The 21,360-nt window shown below is 36.0% G+C and overlaps 1 protein-coding gene across 9 annotated transcripts in view; it reads left to right on the forward strand.

Annotated features, from left to right (window-relative positions):
- Rufy3 (RUN and FYVE domain containing 3) overlaps nucleotides 1–12,338 on the forward strand; it is a 57,289-nt gene extending 44,951 nt beyond the window's left edge. For 3 of the 9 annotated variants that reach the window (XM_015505284.2, XM_015505282.2, XM_015505285.2), the window contains 6 exons: nucleotides 3,595–3,714; nucleotides 4,968–5,058; nucleotides 6,575–6,639; nucleotides 9,429–9,456; nucleotides 10,476–10,541; nucleotides 12,064–12,338. In XM_015505284.2, the coding sequence (XP_015360770.2) occupies nucleotides 3,595–3,714; nucleotides 4,968–5,058; nucleotides 6,575–6,639; nucleotides 9,429–9,456; nucleotides 10,476–10,541; nucleotides 12,064–12,207 (514 nt within the window). In that variant the 3' untranslated portion in view covers nucleotides 12,208–12,338. Of the gene's footprint in view, nucleotides 1–916; nucleotides 3,371–3,574; nucleotides 3,715–4,967; nucleotides 5,059–6,574; nucleotides 6,640–9,428; nucleotides 9,457–10,475; nucleotides 10,542–12,063 lie in introns of those variants that run through there. The other 6 variants (XM_015505290.2, XM_015505289.2, XR_007341454.1 and 3 more) reach the window with 5 other exon arrangements.
- Nucleotides 12,339–21,360: the final 9,022 nt, after the last annotated feature.

Consider the following 21,360-nt stretch of genomic DNA (forward strand, 5'->3'; position numbering starts at 1 on the left):
GCTGCTGAGACAAAGCTTCTTCTGATACCTACTTTCAGCTAGAAATTGCGTTATATCTGTCTCTATCTTTACCACTTAGTGGCACTTATTACTGTCTGCTTTACCTTATAGTCCTTTAAATACATACCTTCCTTTGAGAGCATAGGCTCCTTGAGATTAATGAACATTTTTTATTTATTTATTTATTTATTTATTTATTTATTTATTTTTTGGTGGTGGTGGTGCTGGAGATTAAACCCAGGGCTTTGTGTATTCAAGGCAAGCATTCTGCCGACTTGAGCTATATCCCCAGCCCTAATTAACAAATCTTTTAAGATCTTTTAAGCTCCCTCATTGGGAGGGCTGGAGTTGTAGTTCAGTAGTAGAGCACTTGCTTACCATGTTTAAGGCCCTGGATTCAACCCTTAGTACCACACACACAGACACAAAAATGTTCCCTCATTGGATCTGTCAGTACCTTAAATGTACAAGGCATAAATTTGGTAGATATGTGAATGAATGGATGAATAGGTGACTTCTTTTATTCCAATGATTCTTAATGAGGGAAGGTACTAAACAACAGTGCATATTTATTTTTAACTTAAAAGTTAACTGCAGATTTATAAATAAACTCAAAACCTCTAATATGGGTGATAAATAAAAAGTATCTATTAAAAAAAGTAAGCTAAGTACTTGCTCATAGGCAGTTATATGTTTATAACAAATATATTTATTTTAGTATTTCTAAATTGTACTTTTGAGATGTATCATATTTTTCACTCATTTAGACTTGGCATTTAAAGCAGAGAGAATAAAATATGACTTACCTCTCTGAATATTAAGCTGACTTATTTCTCTTGCTATCTTTGTGTTTCCTGTTTATTCATTTCCTCATTTCCCTTTCACTTCATTTTCATTTTTATTTTATTTCATCTAGTGAAAAAGATTTGGTGAAACAGGCAAAGACCTTAAATAGTGCAGCAAATAAACTGATCCCAAAACATCATTAGGCATTTTGCAGTTGGTCACCTCACAGTATCACAAGTCAATTGTAAAAGGAAGAAATCTGAAAGTTATTATGTTTAAGCTGTGATTCCATAAAAATGTCACCAAAAGTTGACTTTGTATTTGTTGGACTTTTAAAAATAACAATTGGACAAATAGGTTGGGGTTTTTTCCTTATTATTATTTTCTCCCCAGAGTTAGAAATTTGGTGCAAATTTCTAATTAAATGCCAAATAAACTGAGAAATTACTTCTGAGTTGACCAATAAATAAAAATAGCATTTAAAAAGAAAAGCCCAGAGAATTGAGGCTTTGTATATATATATATATATATATATATTAATGATGCCTTTACAACCCATTCCTTGGTAATATCAGATTCTAGGTGCATTGTTAATGTCTGTATCAGCAAGCCTGTTCTGTCATTGCAATGTAATGAACTAGAGGTGACTACCATGTAAACTTGGACTCTTCTAAAGTAGTTGTGTCTCTTAGACCATGACCCCTTTTCAATTTTGTTATGTAGGTTTAATCCCCAAACTAAGGATAAGTGCTTAGTATTTCATTACAGTTCTATTCTCAGTAACCAAGATTGCTTGCAACTTTTTTGCCTTAGTGATTTTGAACAACAACAACAAAAAAAAAAAAAAGCATCCTTATATTTCTTTAAAGTACATAGAGATAAATTTAATAATTAGATAACTTATGATAACATCATATTATGGAAGCTTGAGAAAAATCTCCTAATATTTGTCATCTTCTACCTCTGCCACTTTTTCTGCAATTCCACTTTAGCTCAGAGAGAAAAAAAATTTTAATAAAAACACTCTGCTCCTATAAATAAAATGCACTATGCATTTTTCAGATCTATCCTGCTTTTCCTACTGGAGTAAAGAGGATAAGGCATATATATGAATAATGATTTCCTGCCTGTTATTCCTTAGTTTCTGTTATTAAGAATTTCTGTTACTTTTTGTTTAGATGGGTTTGCTAATGGTTCTGGGAAACTAACAATTTAGTTATTAGAAAAACATTTCAGATTAAGAAATAAATGATAAAGCACATTCTTTATTATTATTTAGTATAAAAATAAAAGTTCCCAGGGCTGGGGTTGTAGCTAAGTGGTAGAGCACTTGCTTTGCATGTGTGAGGCACTGGGTTCGATCCTCAGCACCACATAAAATAAATAGATAAAATGAAGATACTGTGTCCATATAAAAGTTCCCAGTAGGTATCCACAAGCAATATTAGCAGGGCTTCTTTTCCTAAGTGACCACCAATCTAACCCTTTCTATGCTTTACATTGTAAATAATTGTATAAATACCTTGATTTATTTTTTTTTTCTTAAAGTGACTTTTGATTTGGGGATACAGGCTTTTATAGTAAAGCCTTCGTTCTGTCAAAAGGTCTTGTCAAAATATTTGGGATTTTGTTTGCTTGGGTTTGTTTTTTTTTTTTTTTCCTTCATTCTGGTATGCTTCACAGCATTTCAGCTGCTAAGGTAGGGACAAAGACAACCCATTTGCTTCCGGCTCTTGAAATTCTTTACCTTCTACTTGGCAAAACCAGAATTAAGAGAGTAGGATAGATTCCATATGTTTTTATGCTTACACAGACTCAAACCAAAATCAAATTGAAGAACATATGTTAGAGCCAACTTTATGAAAGATATTGTGCTCTTGAGCTTATATTAGTTCTTATCATTTTGCACCTATAAAATGCTTACTACATTCTTATCTGCATCAACCTTTTGTGGTGATGAGTTGCCTTGTCTATGGGCAATTGGAGGGAGGACTCAAACATGAAAATAAAAATTTTTAAACTACACATAGCATGCTTCTAAGTTCCTTTATATAAAGCTCCAAGTGTTTTGCCTTCTAAAACATGATTCTTATAGGTGCAAAATTATAAGTTTAGAAGAAAGCATCCATTGGAATCGTCCAGAGAATGTGGCCAGGAGTCTTATAAGGCCCAGTGCTGAATTCTTTGTCCACATAGTCACACATGACTTGGTAGAAATGGAAAGGAAAGAGTCAGCCAAACTCTGAAAAAGGCTTTTCCTTGTATAATAATCTGAAGCCTGGTTAAAGGTTGATGTATAATGTCCTATGATTTAATATATGTGGTTTGAGGAAAGGACCAGAAAAATGTTATAATTCCACTTATTAAGATAGTTACCCAATTACAAGTTCCAGTTATGTATGTAAAGCGAATAAAAAGTACCAAATCAAATAGGAAATAAAAACAAAATATGAATTAAAAACTCAAATTACTATGTACTTGAGGCTGGCTTTGGATATGGATTTTCTAAAAAGTGATGTTTTATTGTTGATCATCTAATGACTGTAAACTGTAGTGCTAGAATAAAAAAAAAAATTGGAAAATTTTCCTCTGCCTGGTTCACCTTCATCTTGCTTTTCTTTAGAATTTGTTTCTTCTCCATCTTTTTTTTCCCTCATAATATTTTCCCCTGTGTCCTACAAAGTTTTTTTTCTTCTTTCTCTCTCCATGCCTTCCTCCTTGGGTTATTTTATTTTGTGTTGTGAACTTGGTCTTCCTCCCCACCATGGCTTTTGTTTTTTATCACAAGTTCATATGGCTCACATCCAGATTGCGCCAGGCTGAGCGAGGCCGCCAGTCTGCTGAATTGGACAACCGGCTCTTCAAACAGGACTTCGGAGACAAGATCAACAGTCTACAGCTGGAAGTGGAGGAGCTCACCAGGCAGCGGTGAAGGGAGGGCAGCTTGAGCTGACAGGGTGGTCATGGGGAGTTCTAAGGCCAGACAGCAAGAAGGGAATCTCAGGACTTACAGCCATCTCAGCTACTGTCTTTTCTCTGGATTGGAATTCCGTTAGCTTCACATATATCACCATTCCCTAAATCCTGTCAACATCCTTTGTAATTAAAGAATTAGGAAATTTGAGTGCAGGGTCCTAGATAAATAGTAATGAATAGTCAACATAGCCATAATAACATTAGTTAGTATTTCCTGCATTCCTCCTGTGTGCCGTGTACTTTACAGAGCTCTTCAACACACCCAGTGTTTTCACAGCAGTCCTTTTAGTAGTTTATATTGTTGCCCCCACTTTCAGATGGAGTTAAAGCTTGGGAGGGCCAAATGTGTTTAAACTGACAGCTAAGCTAATAAGTGACAACACTATCATTCAAAAATCTATTTCTCTGACTCCAGCACTAACCACTGTTCCATATTATATTTCAAATGTGACTCACTTTTGTGCTTAAGTCACTGATTCCAAACAAATAGAACTTTGTTGGATATAAAGCTCATAGCAACAGAGATCAGTAGTGTTTGAGGGTAGAGTACATAACTTTAAGAGAGAACAACTAATTAATATGAAATGGATCTATAATAACCATACTTTGATACTATATCTTGCTGAAATTTTATAAATGCTGTCTTTTGGTTATGGCAAATACTATTGTCATTTCAATGACCACAACTCTTAATGAAGAGTTCATATAAAATACCAATATTCAGGAGTTGCCCTTCAGGCACTGGGCAATCCTAAAATATATCCATAATCATCCAAGAAAGATTAAGCATGTTTTATGTTTTTTAATATTATTGGTTTTATTGTATTTTAGTACTTTAAAGCTTAGTTGTCCATATATGTGTGGTAACTTTTAATTCATCAAAACTTAATTACTGGCCAGGCACAGTGACAAACACCTTTAATTCCAGCTACTTAGGAGTATGAGACAGGAGGATCTCGAGTTCAAAGCCAGCCTCAGCAAAAAGCGAGGTGCTAAGCAACTCACTGAGACCCTGTCTCTAAATAAAATACAAAATAAGGCTCAGTGGTTGAGTGCCACCAAGCTCAATACCCCAAAAGAAACTTAATTACTCAACTTTAAGAGAAAGATTTGGCCAAAAAAAAAAAAAAAGTTAAAAAAAAAAAGAGTTTGGAATGTGAATACAGAAATTCAAATTTTCAATCTTCCTTTCCCACCTATCCCAGGAACCAGCTTGAGTTAGAACTAAAACAGGAAAAAGAAAGAAGGTTACACAACAGGAGCACCCCAGAAAAGAGTCAGAAGCCAGAACCCAAGGTGGTAATGTTTGTTACTCTCTTGTTTATTTACTTTATTTTAATTTTGAGAGGCTACCTTGATGAGCCCATGGATTTCATACCTTGTTGCTGTGGCCTCTGGCATACAGACAGCAAATGAGCTGGACTGGAGAGATGAAAGCTTTATTCTGAGTCTTCATGATTTCATTTGGAAAGGGGATTGTAATAATAATTTTTTAAGATTTTTGTGGTAGCTTAACAAAAACATGCTTCTTGGATTTCTGCTAGTATTTCTAAGTCATGAGGATTTCAGTTTGAGCATACTCTAGGAATTTCTTTTAGAAATAATTAGAGGGAACAAGGCTTAAGGAAGGGAAAGTAACAGAGTGGTTTTAAAGAGCAGAAATAAAAATTCCTACCAAACATTCTTAAAAGGAGGGTCGTCTAGCACCTGCAGTGGTGAGGAAGCTAAAATTGGATAAGATCATCTCTGGGACTAGGAAACAAGAGCCAGTTTCTTCAAGTAATGAAGTCCAAAACGCATGAGGTACTTTTTGTATCAAACACAGAGAAGAAATTGGCTCCTTTATGTATGTTATTATATATAATAAAGTAAAACCTATATACAATTCTTATTTAAAATTTCTAGAGAATGAGCTGTTAATTTGCCAAAGAGGTTTTTTTTAAAAAAAAAAAAAAAAAAATGGGAGCAGCTCGGGAGTCTAAAGCAGGAGGATAGCAAGTTTAAGACCAGCCTCGGCAACTGAGCAAGGCCCTAAGCAACTTTGAGAGACTCTGTCTGAAAATAAAAAATTTAAAAAGAGTTGGGGAATGTGGCTCAGTGGTTAAGTGCTCCTAGGTTCAATCTCTGATACCAAAAAAAAAATGGTAAATGTAAATGCATTGTAATAGTAACCACCGCTAATTTTTTAAAGTATGTAAAGAGCCATTCTATATAAGCATGCTATCTTTATTAAGTTTAGTGAACAAAATATGAAGGAGTTACAAAGGTTTACTTAAGTCTTACCTTATTTTATCAGTGAGTTTAAGTTTTTCAATCTAGAATTGCCTTGTAGTAGAGTTTCTAGAAGGATAAATAGTACATTAACCTCCCTTCTTTGATAGTTGAATGGTCTAAGAACACAGATTCCACTTTTAGAAGCAGATGGACTGCAATTCAAGGCATGCAGCAGTGTGTGTGTGTGTACACATACATGTTCTCATGCCACAGAATTTGTCCCTAAAAACTGCCCAGACAGGGCTTAAGAGCATTGGTATCAATATGCAGGTGGAACTTTACCTCATTCTTCAGAGTAGAAAACTCTCTGAATACATAGGCTGTAGAAGTTGTTGTAGCATTCAGGCATCTATTTGATTGAATTTCCAGAGGATTACACAGGTCTGCTAGATACAGTTGTGCTTGGTTTTACCAGTTATGCAGAGCTCAGTCAGGGGAAAAAAAAAACTCATAAGAAGTAACTGATATATAGGTATTTTGAACTTACTTTACTCATAAATAAGATAAATTTTGAAATTGGGCTATTTTCTTTTGGCAGGATGGAAAGTACAAAATTCAAGAGGAAAATGATAAAATTAAAAAGTCCTTGGAAGAAAACCACAGGTGTTTGTTAATTAAGTTTTAAGTAAGATACAAAGTCACTTGGGGGCAGTGGGAAAGAGGGAGCTTATTTAATATACATTGGCACTGACACAGGCAAAACACTGACTTTTAATATTAATATGCCAGAAAGACATTTGGAGGGGAAAGTGAATAAATAATAAAACCAGATAACAGTATTAATTAAACTAAACTTATTAGGTCATTTCAGAACAAAGAAGGGTAATCAGGCTGTCCTCTGACTCTTACTTGATTAATTCTAAAACTCAAATTATCACTTAAAGATTAGTTCTCATTTATACTGAATTGGTGTCCCAGGAGAATGTAGCATAAATCATAGCATTTCTTGGGTTCTTAAATGTTCCTGGATATGACTTCTTTTCACGTATGTGCTAAGTTTCAAATAGATACTCACATTTCCTGCTCTCTTATTTCTTTTTCTTAAGTGTCTGAAACAGCTTAACTTCATTTCTGTTTCTTAACTTTGTGTCTGATCTTCTCACTATGTAAAACAGAATTATTTCAAGGAAGCTGATTTTTAACAGTAATTTAGCAGGTTAGAAATATAACAAAATATATAGTGCCACTGCATCAAAAAATGAAGAAGCTCCAACTCTGTGACAGTCTAGAAAAGGCAAAGCCATGGAGACAGTAAAAAGAAAATCAGTGGCTGCCAGTGGCTGAAGGGAGAGATGAAATCATAGATGATCATGGAGCATTTTTCAAGTAATGAAGCTATTCTGAACACTACTATAATGGTGGATACATTTCATTACACATTTGTCCAAACCTATAGAATGTGTACCACCAAGAAATCTAGACTATAAACTCTGGGTGATGATGATGTGTTGATGTAGACTCATCAGTTGTGACAAATGTACCCTCTGTGGTGCAGCATGTTGATATTAGGGGAAGCTGGGAGTGCAGAGGTATGTTGGAAGTCTCTGTACTTTCAATTCTGTTTTGCTGTGAATTTAAAATTAAGTATATTTAAAGCAGGGGGAGAGGTTAGTGATGAGAAATGAAAACCATAAAGGATTTTGGAAAGACCTCTATAGTGTCCACTCTGGAAAGCTGTCCCCACCCAGGCTTTTGATGCCTTAAGAATGAGGTAGAGTGTTATCTTTGCTCTCTCTAAAGCATAGGTAGCTGCTGGGGAAGTTAAACACATAATCCAATGGTAAGTGACTATCACAGACTTAGTCATAATATCCTTTCCTTACCTCCAAGGACAACATAATTTCCAAGTCTTTATTTGTGCTCTTAGAGAACATGGTTTAATACAAGACTAACCTTAAACTTCAGTCAGTCTAGCCCAGAGAAGTGATCCAAGCTTGTAATCCCAGCAGCTTGTTAGGCTGAGGCAGGAGGATCACAAGATTGAGACCAGCCTCCACAACCTAGGAAGACCCTGTCTCAAAATAAAAAATTAAAATGGGCTGGGGATATAATTCAATGGTAGTGTCTCCTGGTTTCAGTCCTCAATAGCACACACAAAAAAAGAACAAACATGTATTTATATATAAAAAAAAGATACAGCTCATCTGACATTACAGATCAGCAGAGGCACAGGGAAGGGTACTCGGCTGTAAAATTAGCCTTCCAAATGCCTTTCAGGGTCAGCCTACTAGTGGTCTAAAATCAAGTTATTAATTGGAATTATCAAGAGTGTCTATTAAATGCCAAGTACTGATTTAGGCCCTGGGAATATAAGTCAGTGCTTCATTATACTATCTGTATTGTGCTCTGTGGCTTAGAAAGTGTGTTTCACATTCAGTATCTCCTTCTAAATTAAATTCTCTTTCAAAAATAAAACCATCCATTCCTACTTTACAGATGAGAAAACTGAACATAGCAAGTTGCCTTTGCTTATCACATATCTTCTGTTTTTAAGTCCTTTGTTTCTGTACAACATAATGGCAACTTCCAGGGCCTATTCCAGCCAGAACTGCAATCATGGAACCACGCCAGTCCTCTTGAAATTGTGATCCAAGGAATATTTGAAAACCTCGTCCCCACGTGGTATAACCTAGTCTTGTGATCACACTGCCATCAATTAAAAAGAAATGGAACAATTATCAATCTGTGGCACACTTTCCCCACAACTAAAAGTACCTGGGCTTTACTTCTCTACTTCAGGTTCTGCTCCAAGTAGAGAAGTCAGGATTAGCTCAATGTAGTCTAATGAAGAAATAGAACAGGTTGAATGGACTTTCATGTGACAATCTCTTTCATTTCCCTTTCCCTGATTAATTTGCTAAAGCTAACATTTTATGAATATTTGGAAGAAGAGACTGATACATGACATAGGATAATGGATAGATTTCCATTATAATGGATAAAGAAAAGCTATTAAAATATATGTCTAATGGGCCACTGGAATTTTACATGTTAGAAAACATTAATGTTGGGCTAGGAATATAGCTCAATGGTAGGGTGCTTGCCTAGCATACACAAAGACCTGGGTTCTGTTCTTACCAACATGAACTAAAAGGAAAAAAAAAGAATGCTATTTTCTTGGTAGAAAAGAGGAAGTATAAACTATAACTCCAAATCTGTTTGTAAATGGGAACCATAATATAGGTCAAGTGTCAGATTCTAATAATAGACTTAACCAAAATGTCCAAAATCTGGGAGTGCAAAATTAATAATTCAGTTGTTCCTACTAATATCAAAGAACTCCAGTATTGCTTGTTTGACAAACTATTTGTCTTCTGAACATTTACTGAGATGATATAAATAGAAATATATTAAATTGATATTTGTTATGATTTTTTATTTCTATATTGTAGGCTGCTGTCCCACCCTACAGATGAACAGGTAACTGAACCTCCCATTTTTCTAAAAGTATGGAGTTGGTACACTATGCCTAGCCAGTAAACAGTATGGGAAAAAGATAAATGGTATATCCTCTGTGTACCAACCTTTCAACAATGTACTAAATAATGGATTGCCTAAAGTTTTCATACATGTTGGAAAACATAAATGCCAACTATTTTCTTGCTAGTAGAAGGAGATGTAAAATATAAGTCCAAATCTATTTGTAAACAAGAACCATAATGTAAGTCAAGGGTCAGAAAGTAGCACAGCCTTGAGCAACTTGCTAAGAAAACAGCAGTTCTCACTTCTCTTGACATACTGTGAGACCTCGGTTCTCTTTCCTTTAGTTTTTCCTTATATAAAATGGAAAGGAAAAAAATGATCAGTTAGAAATAAACTAACATAAATGCTTATAGAATACAAATATAGTCTGATAACACTACAAGAAAGACCATAAATGCCTCTGTGCTTGAGTTACTCTGTGACTTAGCTATTAGGATATAAAATGAAGCCCACTGCTCTCTATTTTTGATGGTAGAGTAAACAAGGATGGGGCAGTTTTTAAAACTTTTTTACTTTATACTTCTCTGTGCTTAAATTTTCTATTTAGAAGTATAACCATGTTGTTTTATTATAAAAATTAAAAGCTGTAAGGATAGTGTTAGGATTATATCAAAGGTGGTAGGACTATGTGAATTTTGTTTCTTTAGTTTCCAGATAGTCTGAGTGTGGCTACAGTAGCTAAATATATATATAAATGCATTTTCCGGCCAGGCACCATAGCACACACCTATAATCCCAGGGACTCAGGAAGCTGAGGCAGGAGGACCAGAAGTTCAAAGCCAACCTCAGCAATTTAGTAAGGCCCTGTCTCAAAAAATAAAAAGGTTTGGGAGGATGAGGATCACTGGTTAAGCACTCCAGGATTTAATCCCCAAAACCAAAAAGAAAATGCATGTTCGGAAAGCATTCAAGTTTCTAGTGCTGAGGGAAAGTAACTGACTCACTGTGTGCTTTAGGATCAGCCGCTGCTCTCTGAAAAGCCACAGATATGTCAGCTATGCCAGGATGACAGCCTATCAAAGGTAAGTGGAGAGAAATGAACAGGTTCTTTATGAAGATGTTCTTTGCACCACTAGCCCCTTTCCAGGAATAGCAGGAACTTTGTTGTGTAGAGCAGAGTGCCAAGAGTCAGGTAGGAAGCCAAGGGAACAAGCATCTATCAGATACCTATTTTTTTTCAGTCATAGTAATTCATGTTGGCAAATTATATGAATAACTATACATATAATTTTAAGCAAATAATTTATTTAAACATACAGCATTTACCAAAGTGACTTCTAGTATTTCATCCAGCTCAGAACAAAGGGAAATGAGCTCTTCCCGTTGGACCACTTGTTTTTCCCGTGGTCCTTAGGTCTCTGCCTGAGTACATTTCCAGTTTGTTATAGTAGAGTGTGGACAGAGTGAAGGAAGCATTCAGAAAGGAATGTCCTCAACAACTGGGACTGCATCTTACTAACCACAGTATCCTCAGCATCTAATATGGTACCCAATTTATAGTACATGCTCAAGAAATGTTAAGTACAAATGACTAAAAAAAAACAAGTGCTTGGAAGACATGAGAATTTTGCCCAAATTCTGGATTACATCACCATTTTTTATCATTCTGAATTTTAGCAAACAAAATTATTATTGTGACCTAGTCTTAGCTTAGCAGAACCAAATAACGGATGAACTGCTTTTATAGATTAGAAGTTGCAGATACAGAAAGATGTGCCAAAAGAGAAGAAACTGCTAATCAAATTCCAGCTTTTCTGAGCCATTCAAAGTAACTTCAACATGTCATAGGAAAAGGTTTCTCAGGCTTTCAGATGAAAGTGACCCCCACCTCCACTCCACTGCACCCTCAGGAAGATTGCTTGGGATAAAAGCAGTATTTCATGGGGGGAATTATTCTTCACAACCTTTTATGATGAGCTCTATATCCCCTGGTTGCAACCTTAGCAGTGACACTGCCATAGTGACAAACATGACTTCTAGTGCTTGGCCACTAAGACTCATAGAGATGAGTTTCCCTATAAACATGATGGAGCCAGCTGTGGGCCTGTCTCACTGATATCCCAAAGGATGTGCTTGTGGAGCATCACAAGAATGCATTAAGCACATGAATGTATTCAGAATCTTATTTTCGGTTCAAAGTTAGCAGTTTTTTTAATCTTAGGCTGTTCACTAAAGCCATTGCTAGGTCACTGCCTTAGTGCATGTGCTTAGGTACTTGCACTAAATTAGCCCCGCTGAAAATGAATGTCAGGATCACAAGTATGAAATGTAATCCAAAGACTGAACAATTTCTGTGTTACCTGTTCTTTTGAGTGTTGTGGCATTGCTGCTTCTCTTCATTTAGATCTAATAACATTTAGATCTTAGACTGTGAACTTGTTTGAGGATCAGAACTAAATTTAGTCAGCTACTACCTGGTACATAGCAGACATTCAGCCTGCACTTGATTAGGCATTGAGCACTTAGAATATTCAGCCTTTCTATCCCATGCATTCCTATGCCTTGCTCTTCTTTTTCCCACCTAACCTCCTCTTCTCCTTGTAGAATGTATGTAAGAACTGCAGAGGAACCTTCTGTAATGCTTGTTCAACAAACGAACCGCCTCTTCCCTCAAGTATCAAGCCTGAGCGAGTTTGCAATCCCTGTCAAAAGCAGCTGATGAAGCAATATTCCACCAGCCCATCATAAGACTGGAGAAACCTGAACCAATCACTCACACAGGTGCATTCTGTACCTGTGTTAGATGTCAAGACCCCTAAAGCCCAATTCTTAAAATCAACTAAGTTGATAGGAATAATTTAGGTAAACCAGGTCCAGGGGAAAAAAAGGCAGTGATTGGGTTTGCTGGAAATTTTGCTCAATTTCCCTAGTAATTGTATAAATAAAAAAAAGTTACTGAGTTGAGCCTTTCTTCTGTAAATCTAAACAACCCCATTTTGAAGGGGTTATTTTATTTTGTACCTTTGGAAAGGCTATTTTTATGAGTATGGGGTTGATATAATAGGAAGGGTGCAAGCATATACGAATTTAAAGAAAGGGGCTGGAGATGTGGCTCAGTTGTAGAGTGGCTGCTTAGCATGCACAAGACCCTTACTTTGATTCCCCAGAACCGCAGGGTGGGAAAAAAAAAATAGAAAAGTGATCATCTCCCTCTATTACATTTGCTGTTTCAAGAAGGAAAGATAAATGTTAACTGAGGTCAAAATGATGTTACCTATTTTCCCAGGTGCTGCTAGACATAAACATTGTTTCCTCTTCACTCCCACTAACTACCTCTTCTTTACATATCTCTACCAAACTGTGAACCCCAACTCAGGGAAATTAGAGAGTAATATAAATTCTGAATGTACTGAAAATAATATTGTGTTAATATATTATAATTTCAGGATCATAATTTTCTGGTCTTGACCTACAAGTATTTTCATTATTAGAACAAGAAAGAACATTGTTGTTTTTCCACTTAATGACTTCAAAAGTAAATATCTGCCTTTTTCAGAGTCCCCTACCACAAAACAAGCCATCTCTCTCCCAGTCCCTCCTTCCTCTCCGTGTCATAAGGGAAATTGTAAGCAAAGCTAAGTCAAGTATAAAGCAGGTTTAATTTGTTGATGGCTGAGAACAGTTAGTTCATATTTATTAAATTATTCCTTGAATAAGGAACTCCTTATTCTGAACCAAGAATCAGAACTGGCAGACTGGTTTTTTGGAATGGGCAATACTCAGACATCTCTTAGTAACAGACTGGAAAAAGGCAAGTGCACTCAGCAAGGAAAGAAATGATTATGTTATATATGTCTAGATTGTTTGATTCCAATTAAGACCTGAGAAGAAATTATTCTGTGGCTGGTTTAGAATTCAGGGGTAAAAACATCCTGGAACCATGTTATTTGATAAATTCTATCTCTGAAAAGGGTTACAGTCTGGGAAAGAGTTGTTATTCCAGAAGTTTAAGAATACCTGAGGAAAATAAAAATTAATAATTCTAGTTTAGTTTGTTGTCTCCTTTTTCCTTTAAATAATTTTGTGTGTGAGAGGGCCTTCCTTTTTTAGGGGGGGGAAGTAGGTGGAATGGGGTATCTGTATGAGCCAGCATTGTTTTAGGTGCTGCACAAAGAATGAGGGGAACAAAAGTGAACAAAATGGGAATTATCCTTAGTTGGCAAATGTTATTTTATAATTAAGTTTTGCATTAAATTGAAAAGAGGCAACTCCATAATTAGAAATATAAGGAAGAATAAGTAATTAATTAATTGAGTTTTTGTTTAGAATTTCACAGAGCTGCATGCCAGGATACTGGCAACTCGTGAGGCTGAAGCAGGAGGATCAAAACTTCAAGGCCAGACTCAGCAATTTAGCAAGACCCTGTCTCATTAGGATGCAGCTCAGCAGTAGAGCACTCCTGAGTTCACAAAAAAAAAAAAAAAAAAGTTTTTTTTGCACATAGCTAGTTAGCCTTTTTTTATACACTAAAAACTACAAAATGTTGCCATACAAAATGGTGCAGTGACTGGGAACAGTATGACAGTTTCTAAAATTGAACAAATTGCCAGTAAGCCCATTTCTGTATATATATCCAAAAGAATATAAAGCAGTGTCTCCTAAAGATATTTGTATATTCATCATGTTCATAGCAGCATTAGTCATAGTAGCAAAAAGATGTGAGATAGATAGATATATAAAACATACACACACACACACACACAGTGAAATATTACAGCCATAAAAACAAAAGAACCAGACATGATGGCACACACTTGTAATCCCAGTAACTCAGGAGGCTGTGGCAGGAGGATCACATTATGTTCAAGGCACCCTCAGCAAATTGAGGCTTTTATCTCAAAATAAAAAAAGAGTACTAGTGTACCTCAGTGGTAGAGTGTCCCTGGATTCAATCCCCAGTATTGCTAAAAAAATAAAAATAAAGGAGCCAGAGGAGAGCTGGGAATATAACTAAGTGGTAAAGAACTTGACTAGCATGCACAAAACCTGAGTTTGATCCTCAGTCCCACAAAAAAAGAAAATTGAAAAGGAGTCCAAGGGCTTCTCTGAAAAATGGCTGGTTCCAGGTCTGGGGCATCTTGTATTGCATGAAAGTAAGGAAGTGTACACTACAAAAAGGACAAAGGAGTCTACTGAAGAATCTCCCAATGGCCAAAAATGAAACATTCTGAGCAACAAAGTAACATTATAGGAGTATAGCCTAAAGACAAGTATCCTGAGTCCGTATTGATATAAATGACCAAATAAAGACATGACACATCTCCCATACAGAAAATTTTCAATTTATGTAAGTAAATCCATCCACTTCAAGGTGAATGGGCTTAATTCCCCACCTCTTGGGTATGGACTGTGTTCAGTAGGTTCCTTCAAAATATTAGGATATGGCGAGAAGAATAATTATAATAACCTGGCCAAGGTCATCAGAATTTGCAGTGACATCGATAATATGTACCCCTTAATGTGATATGAAGAGAATGGTCTTCCCAAAAAGCTCCAGGCCAAGCAGAAGAAAAAAAAAAAATCCCTATGTGAGAGACATTCTACAAAATAACTGACCTTTGCTCTTCAAATCATCAAAGTCATCAAAAAAAAAAACATCTGAGGTGTTTAAGGCTATATAACTAAATGTAATGTGAAAGTCCCTAAAATGAAAAGGGTATTAGAAAAAAGCTAAGAAAATTTGAAGTGTGGAAAAGTAATTTGTCAATGTTGATTCCTTAATTGTGACAGATATATTAACAGTGTGATAACAGTAGGCAAAACAGGTAAGGTGTATATAGGAATCCTACTATTTTTATGTCCTATGTATCTAAAACTCTTCTAAAATTAATCCTTAGTACCAAAAAACAAACAAACAAACAAACAAAAAACTAAGCCAGGCACAGTGGCACACACCTACAATCCCAACAATTTGGGAGCCTGACACATGAAGATCCCAAATTCCAGGCCAGCCACAGAAAATCTACAAGACCCTGCCTCAAATGTAAAAAGGACTAGATAAAGTACCCCAGGTTCAATCCCTAGTACAAAAGAGGAGAATTTTTTTTAAATATTTTAAACTGCTTTCATATATATCTAACCTTATAAAACCTGACTAACCTCACTGAAAGCAATTTATGTCCAAATAGGATCTAAGGACTTTTCAGGGTTAAGTAGATGTAGAAATGTGATGATTAGAATCATTTGTCTTAAGTTATAAAATGTATTATGGGGGCTCCGGGATGTGGCTCAAGTGGTAGCACGCTCGCCTGGCATGCGTGAGGCACTGGGTTCGATCCTCAGCACCACATTAAAAAAAAAAAAAAAAAAAGATATTGTGTCCACCTAAAAACCTAAAAAATAAATATTAATAAAAATAAAAATGTATTTTGAAACTCTTCAAGGGAATTTACCCATTCCCCGAAAGGACTCCAGATATGGCCTAGTGGTTTTTAAGTAGTTCTCTGGGCCATTGTCCACTACAGCTTCATTTCAGCTTTGATAACAAAAAAAAAAAAAAGTAAAGTATTTTTAAAGAATTATATTTCAGAAGTATAGTAAGCGGCCCTGTTTGGATTTATAGTACAACTTCTTTTAAATAACTTAGCTTAATATAGTTCCCCAAATGTTCTCCAAGGTCAACTCTCACTGATTCTTAGAAATTTGTTGGCTTGAGAACTGTCAAACATTAAGGTCTTCTATTTTATTCTCAACCTAAGGACAGGTTGATTTCATGTTTAACACATTGATTACCTTTGTGTTACTTTTGCAGCCAGTCAATATAGCAAATCAGAAACGAAATCTGACAAGCACAATTTTTACACATAAAGACACAAACTTTATTCAGTTTATTATCTTTGAAATGTAAAATTAATTTAAAAATAGAATCCATAAGTAGTTATAAGCATTGCTTAAGATAATTAACTCTTACGAGTTAATTAAGATGGTAAGAAGTAACTCCAGCCTCCAGTGGGCAAGCAGATTAAAAGGCTACACAAGTCTCCAGGAAGCATTAATGCCTTACCTCTGAGGATACCGCTTTCTAACACAAAAGTATCATTCATATTCAATGATAAGGTTAATCACAAATAAGACATTCTTATAGGTAAGAGCAGGTTAAAAACTACTATGATACATAACCTGTATTCCCTGACTTACTTTCTTATGAAAATGAGGAATGAATGGAATTACAGGCAGCTGACCAGAAAGTCTACCAGAAATTATGAATATCTCAAGTCTCTTAACTCTAGATCTTTATTCCCAAATGTTTGCCATTTTCTGTCAAATGGTAGAAGAAAGCTTTATTTCAGTTAGAAACAGATGTTTTGGGATCAGAAATCTTTGAACATACCTATTAACTTTACCTGTAGGCTTCAGAATAAGATTCTTACCCCCAACAACCACTACCCATCCAACAGTGCTAGGGATCCAACCCAGGATCTAACCTAGTGTATACTAGTAAGCACTTGGTTATCCTTGTGAATGTCATTGAGCCCATCCATATTCTAATCTACCTGGCTTAACACCTTTATGCCTTACCACCAGGCACCTTCAGAATCATTTCACTGAGATACCTAATTCTGACACAAAACCAGAAATCATAAAAGGGGAGATTTATGAATCTATGCCAGACATGGTAGCATGTGCCTATAATCCAATCACTCAGGAGACTGAGACAGGAGAATCTCACATTCAAGGCCAGCCTGGGCAAATTAGTGAGATTCTGTCTCAAAAAGGGCTGGGGATGTAGTTCAATAATTGAGTGTGGAGGCCCTGGGTTGTATCCACAACACCAAAAAAAGGAAAAAAAAAAAGTTTCAGACATGTAAAAACAATTCCTGACACAATAAGAAATGAGAACACACTAAAAGCAAAAGGTATATAAAGCTCACTACAGTAATAATAAGGGACTCTTGAAATTAAAACACCAAACCCAATTTTTAAAAGGGATCAATAAACATCAAACAGGCAATCAGCAAAATTCAGACTGGAAATTTACAGGTTAATCTTATTCAACAAATAAGAAAAAAATATATGGGGAAATGTACCAATTAAGAAAAATAAACAGGCATTCAAGTTCACTAAAGGCCCAATAAGGTTATGAAAAAGGGTTCATTATCAGTTTCAAGAGAAAGCGAATTAAAAACATACAACACAACATACAATGGCTAACCTTATAGACTAGCAACAGCCAACAGTTAGAATGTACTTAGAATTCTGTGGGAATGTAAAATAGGAGGGCCACTATAAAAAAAGCTATGTAAGACCCTAATTTAAAATATATCACTCTTGCAACTCGAGATCTTCTACTCCTAGACATTTACCCCAAATAAATTAAAATGAAAGGTGCACAAAAAGGCTTGTAGAAGATGTTCAAAGCAACTTTATTCATAACAGCCAAAACCTGGAACCAGCTCATCAACTGCTCACCTAACAGGTAAAGGTTCAACTGTGGCATATTCATATTCATACAATGGAATACTAATCAGCAATGAAAAGGAACAGAGAGGTGAAACACACAAAAGAATCACAAATGCTGAAACTTACACAAGCATACACATCATATATAAGCATATGTACTATATGATTCCAATTAATTTCTAAAATAAGCAAAACTAATCTGTGGTCAACAAAATCCTAACAATGGATACTTGCATGGGAAGAGAACAAAGTACAGGAATGGTACAGGAACTGACCAGGTAAAAAATTTTCTCCAGCAACGCTAAGGTAGGAGGATCAAGAGTTCAAAGCCAGCCTCAGCAACTTAGAAAGATTCTTGTCTCTAAATAAAATACAAAAAAAGGGCTGAGGATGTGGCTTAGTGGTTAAGCGCCTCTGGGTTCAATTCCCAGTACCAATCAATCAATAAACAAAATTCTAATGTGATGGAAATGTTTCATAGCTTGCTAAGGGCTTGAGTTACACAATTGCACAAATACACAGAACACAGGCTGAGAAAGGAGGATCTCGAGTTCAAAGCCAACCTCAGCAAAAGTGAAAGACTAATCAACTCAGTGAGACTTTGTCTCTAAATAAAATATTTACAAAATAGGGCTCAGTAGTCCAGTGCCCCTAAATTCAATCCCTACTATTAAAAAAATCAATGACATGTATACTGAAAAGTTTAAGTATAAATGTCTACAATTTATTTTGACATGGATAAAGAAGATGGCTGGACATGGTGGCACATGCCTGTAATCCCAGTGACTCAGCAGGGAAGGAGCAGCACAAGTTCAAGGGCAGCCTGAGCAATTTAGCAACAAGACCCTGTTTCTAAACAAAAAAATGTAAAAGTCAGGCAACAGAGTTGGTGGTGGAGCATCCCTGGGTTCAACCCCGGTACCACAAAAACAAAAAAAGAAAAACTGAGGGATGAATATGTACATGATAAAGTATGGCAAAATGTCACTAGCAGAATCTAAGTGATGGGTAAAAGGTATGTTGATGATCCAAATTGTATGTATGTTTCAAATTTTTTGTAAAAGATTGCAAGGAAAAATATGCATACTTAACTGTAATGTGCATGTGGACTATCTGCATTCTGATTCAAAGAAATGACTGGGTGTGCGGGTGCATGCCTTTAATCCCAGCCACTCAAGAGGCTGAGGCAGGATTACAAATTGGAAGCCAGCCTCAGCAACTTTTTAGCAAGACCCTGTCTCAAAAAATAAAAAGGGCTGGAGATGTAGCTCAGCGTAAAGCACCCCTGATTCAATCCTCAGTACCACCAAAGGAAAAAAATGTTTTCAAAAATGATAACCGGCTTGGTCACAAGAAATTGTATTTTTATGAAATGAGTTGTTTTTTTTAAAGTGCATTCTGAAATATTTACAGGTGAAATAATGCTATCTAAGGTTTAAAAATTAATGAGGAGAAGGCTGGGGCTGTAGCTCAGTGGCAGAGCACTTGCCTAGCATGCATGCGGCACTGGGTTCGAACCTTAGCATCACATACAAAAATAAGCAAATAAAGGCATGCTGTCCACCTACAACTACAAAAAAAACCTACAAAGCCATTAATTTTAAAAAAAAATTAATGAGGTGGGGGAAAGCCATGTGCAGTGGCAAGCACCTTCAGAACTGGCACTTGGGAGGCAGAGGCAGGAGAATCACTCAGGCTCATAAGTCTGGAATCAATTTGGACAATAATGTGAGACTTGTGGTACTGGGGATTGAACCCAGTGGCACTATAACACTGAGCTACATTGCCCCCACCCCTTTTTTCCCCCCAATTTTGAAACAGGGTCTCACTAAATTGCCTTGCCTTGAACTTTCAATTCTCCTGCCTCAGCCCCCAGAGAATAGGTGGGATTAAAGGGAATGCACCACCATGCTCCACAAGACCCCATCTCTTAAAAAAAAAAAAAAAAGCCAGGCTCAGTAGCATATAATCCCACTTCTCAAGAAGCTAAGGCAGAAGGATTGCAAGTTCAAAGCCAGCCTCAACAACTTAGCAAGACTCCGTCTCAAAATAAAAAATAAAAAGGTTGGGCAATGTAGTCCATAATAAAGAGACCCTGGGTTCAATCCCCACTACCACAAAAAAGAATAACTGGATGGGGATGAAACCAGGCTACCTATAAACTGATAATCATTGGTGATTTAAATGGGAAGGTGATTATGCTATTCTATTTTTGTATGTTTGAATTTTTCATAATAAAGGTTTTTTTTTTTAATTGGAAGAAGATATAAAGATAGTTCACACTGCACAATCATTAACAAAGAACAAAGCTGGGCACAGTGCCTTACACCTGTAATCCCAGCAGCTCGGGAGGATGAGACAGGAGGATCACAAGTTCAAAGCCAGCCTCAGCAATGGCTAGGCACTAAGCACCTCAGTGAGACCCTGTCTCTAAATAAAATACAAAATAGGGCTGGCTGAGTGGCTGAGTTCAATCAACAGAACCAAAAAAAAAAAAAATTAGTGAAGATTTTGTATACTAATATAAAACGACCTTTAAATTGTTCAATTGGGGGAAAAATGCAGACCAGCAATGTCTAATAATTGCTTAAGTATATATACAGTATAAATTTACATTAAAAATTGATGATAGGGTTGCCTGAGAAGGGGAAGTGGCTAAAGTAATAGAATGGGAGGAAGGCTGTTCACTGCATACCTTCTCCATCTCTTCATTTTCTTCAAAAAATATAAAGAATTTTTAAATTAGCCCCGTTCTTCATTTTTATATCATCAAAGTTTAAGAGAGACTGAATATTCCTTTATCCCTTTTATGAAACTCAATAAGAAAACTTACCAAAAAACAGGGCAGAAGATCTAAACAGACACTTCACCAAAGATGAAAAAAAGGCAACTAAGTGTATGAAAAGATGTTTATTATTGCATTATAGAAATAACTTCTTTATGGAAATGGAAATCAAAACAATGAGGGTTGGGGCTATGGCTCAGTGGTAGAGCGCTCACGCAGCACCCACAAAGCACTGGGTTCGATCCTTAGCACCACATTAAAAAAATAAATAAAGGTATTGTGTCCACCTACAGCTTAAAAAAAAACACATTTAAAAAAAAAATGAGATAACACTAACTACAATAGCTTAACTCCAAAACACTTAACTCTACCAAATGCTGGTAAGGATGGGGAGCTACACAAACTCTTGGTGGGAATGAAAAATGGGATAGCCACTTTGGAAGACAGTTTAGCAGTTTCTTACCAAACTAAAATTAATCTCTACCTAAGGAACTGAAAACATGTCTACTAACAAAAAACAATAAATGAACGTCTACAGCAGCTTTATTCCCTTCCTAAAAATTTCAGAGATTATTTTCTAATCTGTTAAACTCAGGAATAGGAACATATTTCTACTACTTGAGAAGTCTTGTTTTATCAAAGCCTCTATTATTTCA

This window comes from Marmota marmota, unplaced genomic scaffold, assembly GCF_001458135.2.
Source record: "Marmota marmota marmota unplaced genomic scaffold, marMar, whole genome shotgun sequence".
In the NCBI taxonomy this organism is placed as follows: Eukaryota; Metazoa; Chordata; class Mammalia; order Rodentia; family Sciuridae; genus Marmota; species Marmota marmota.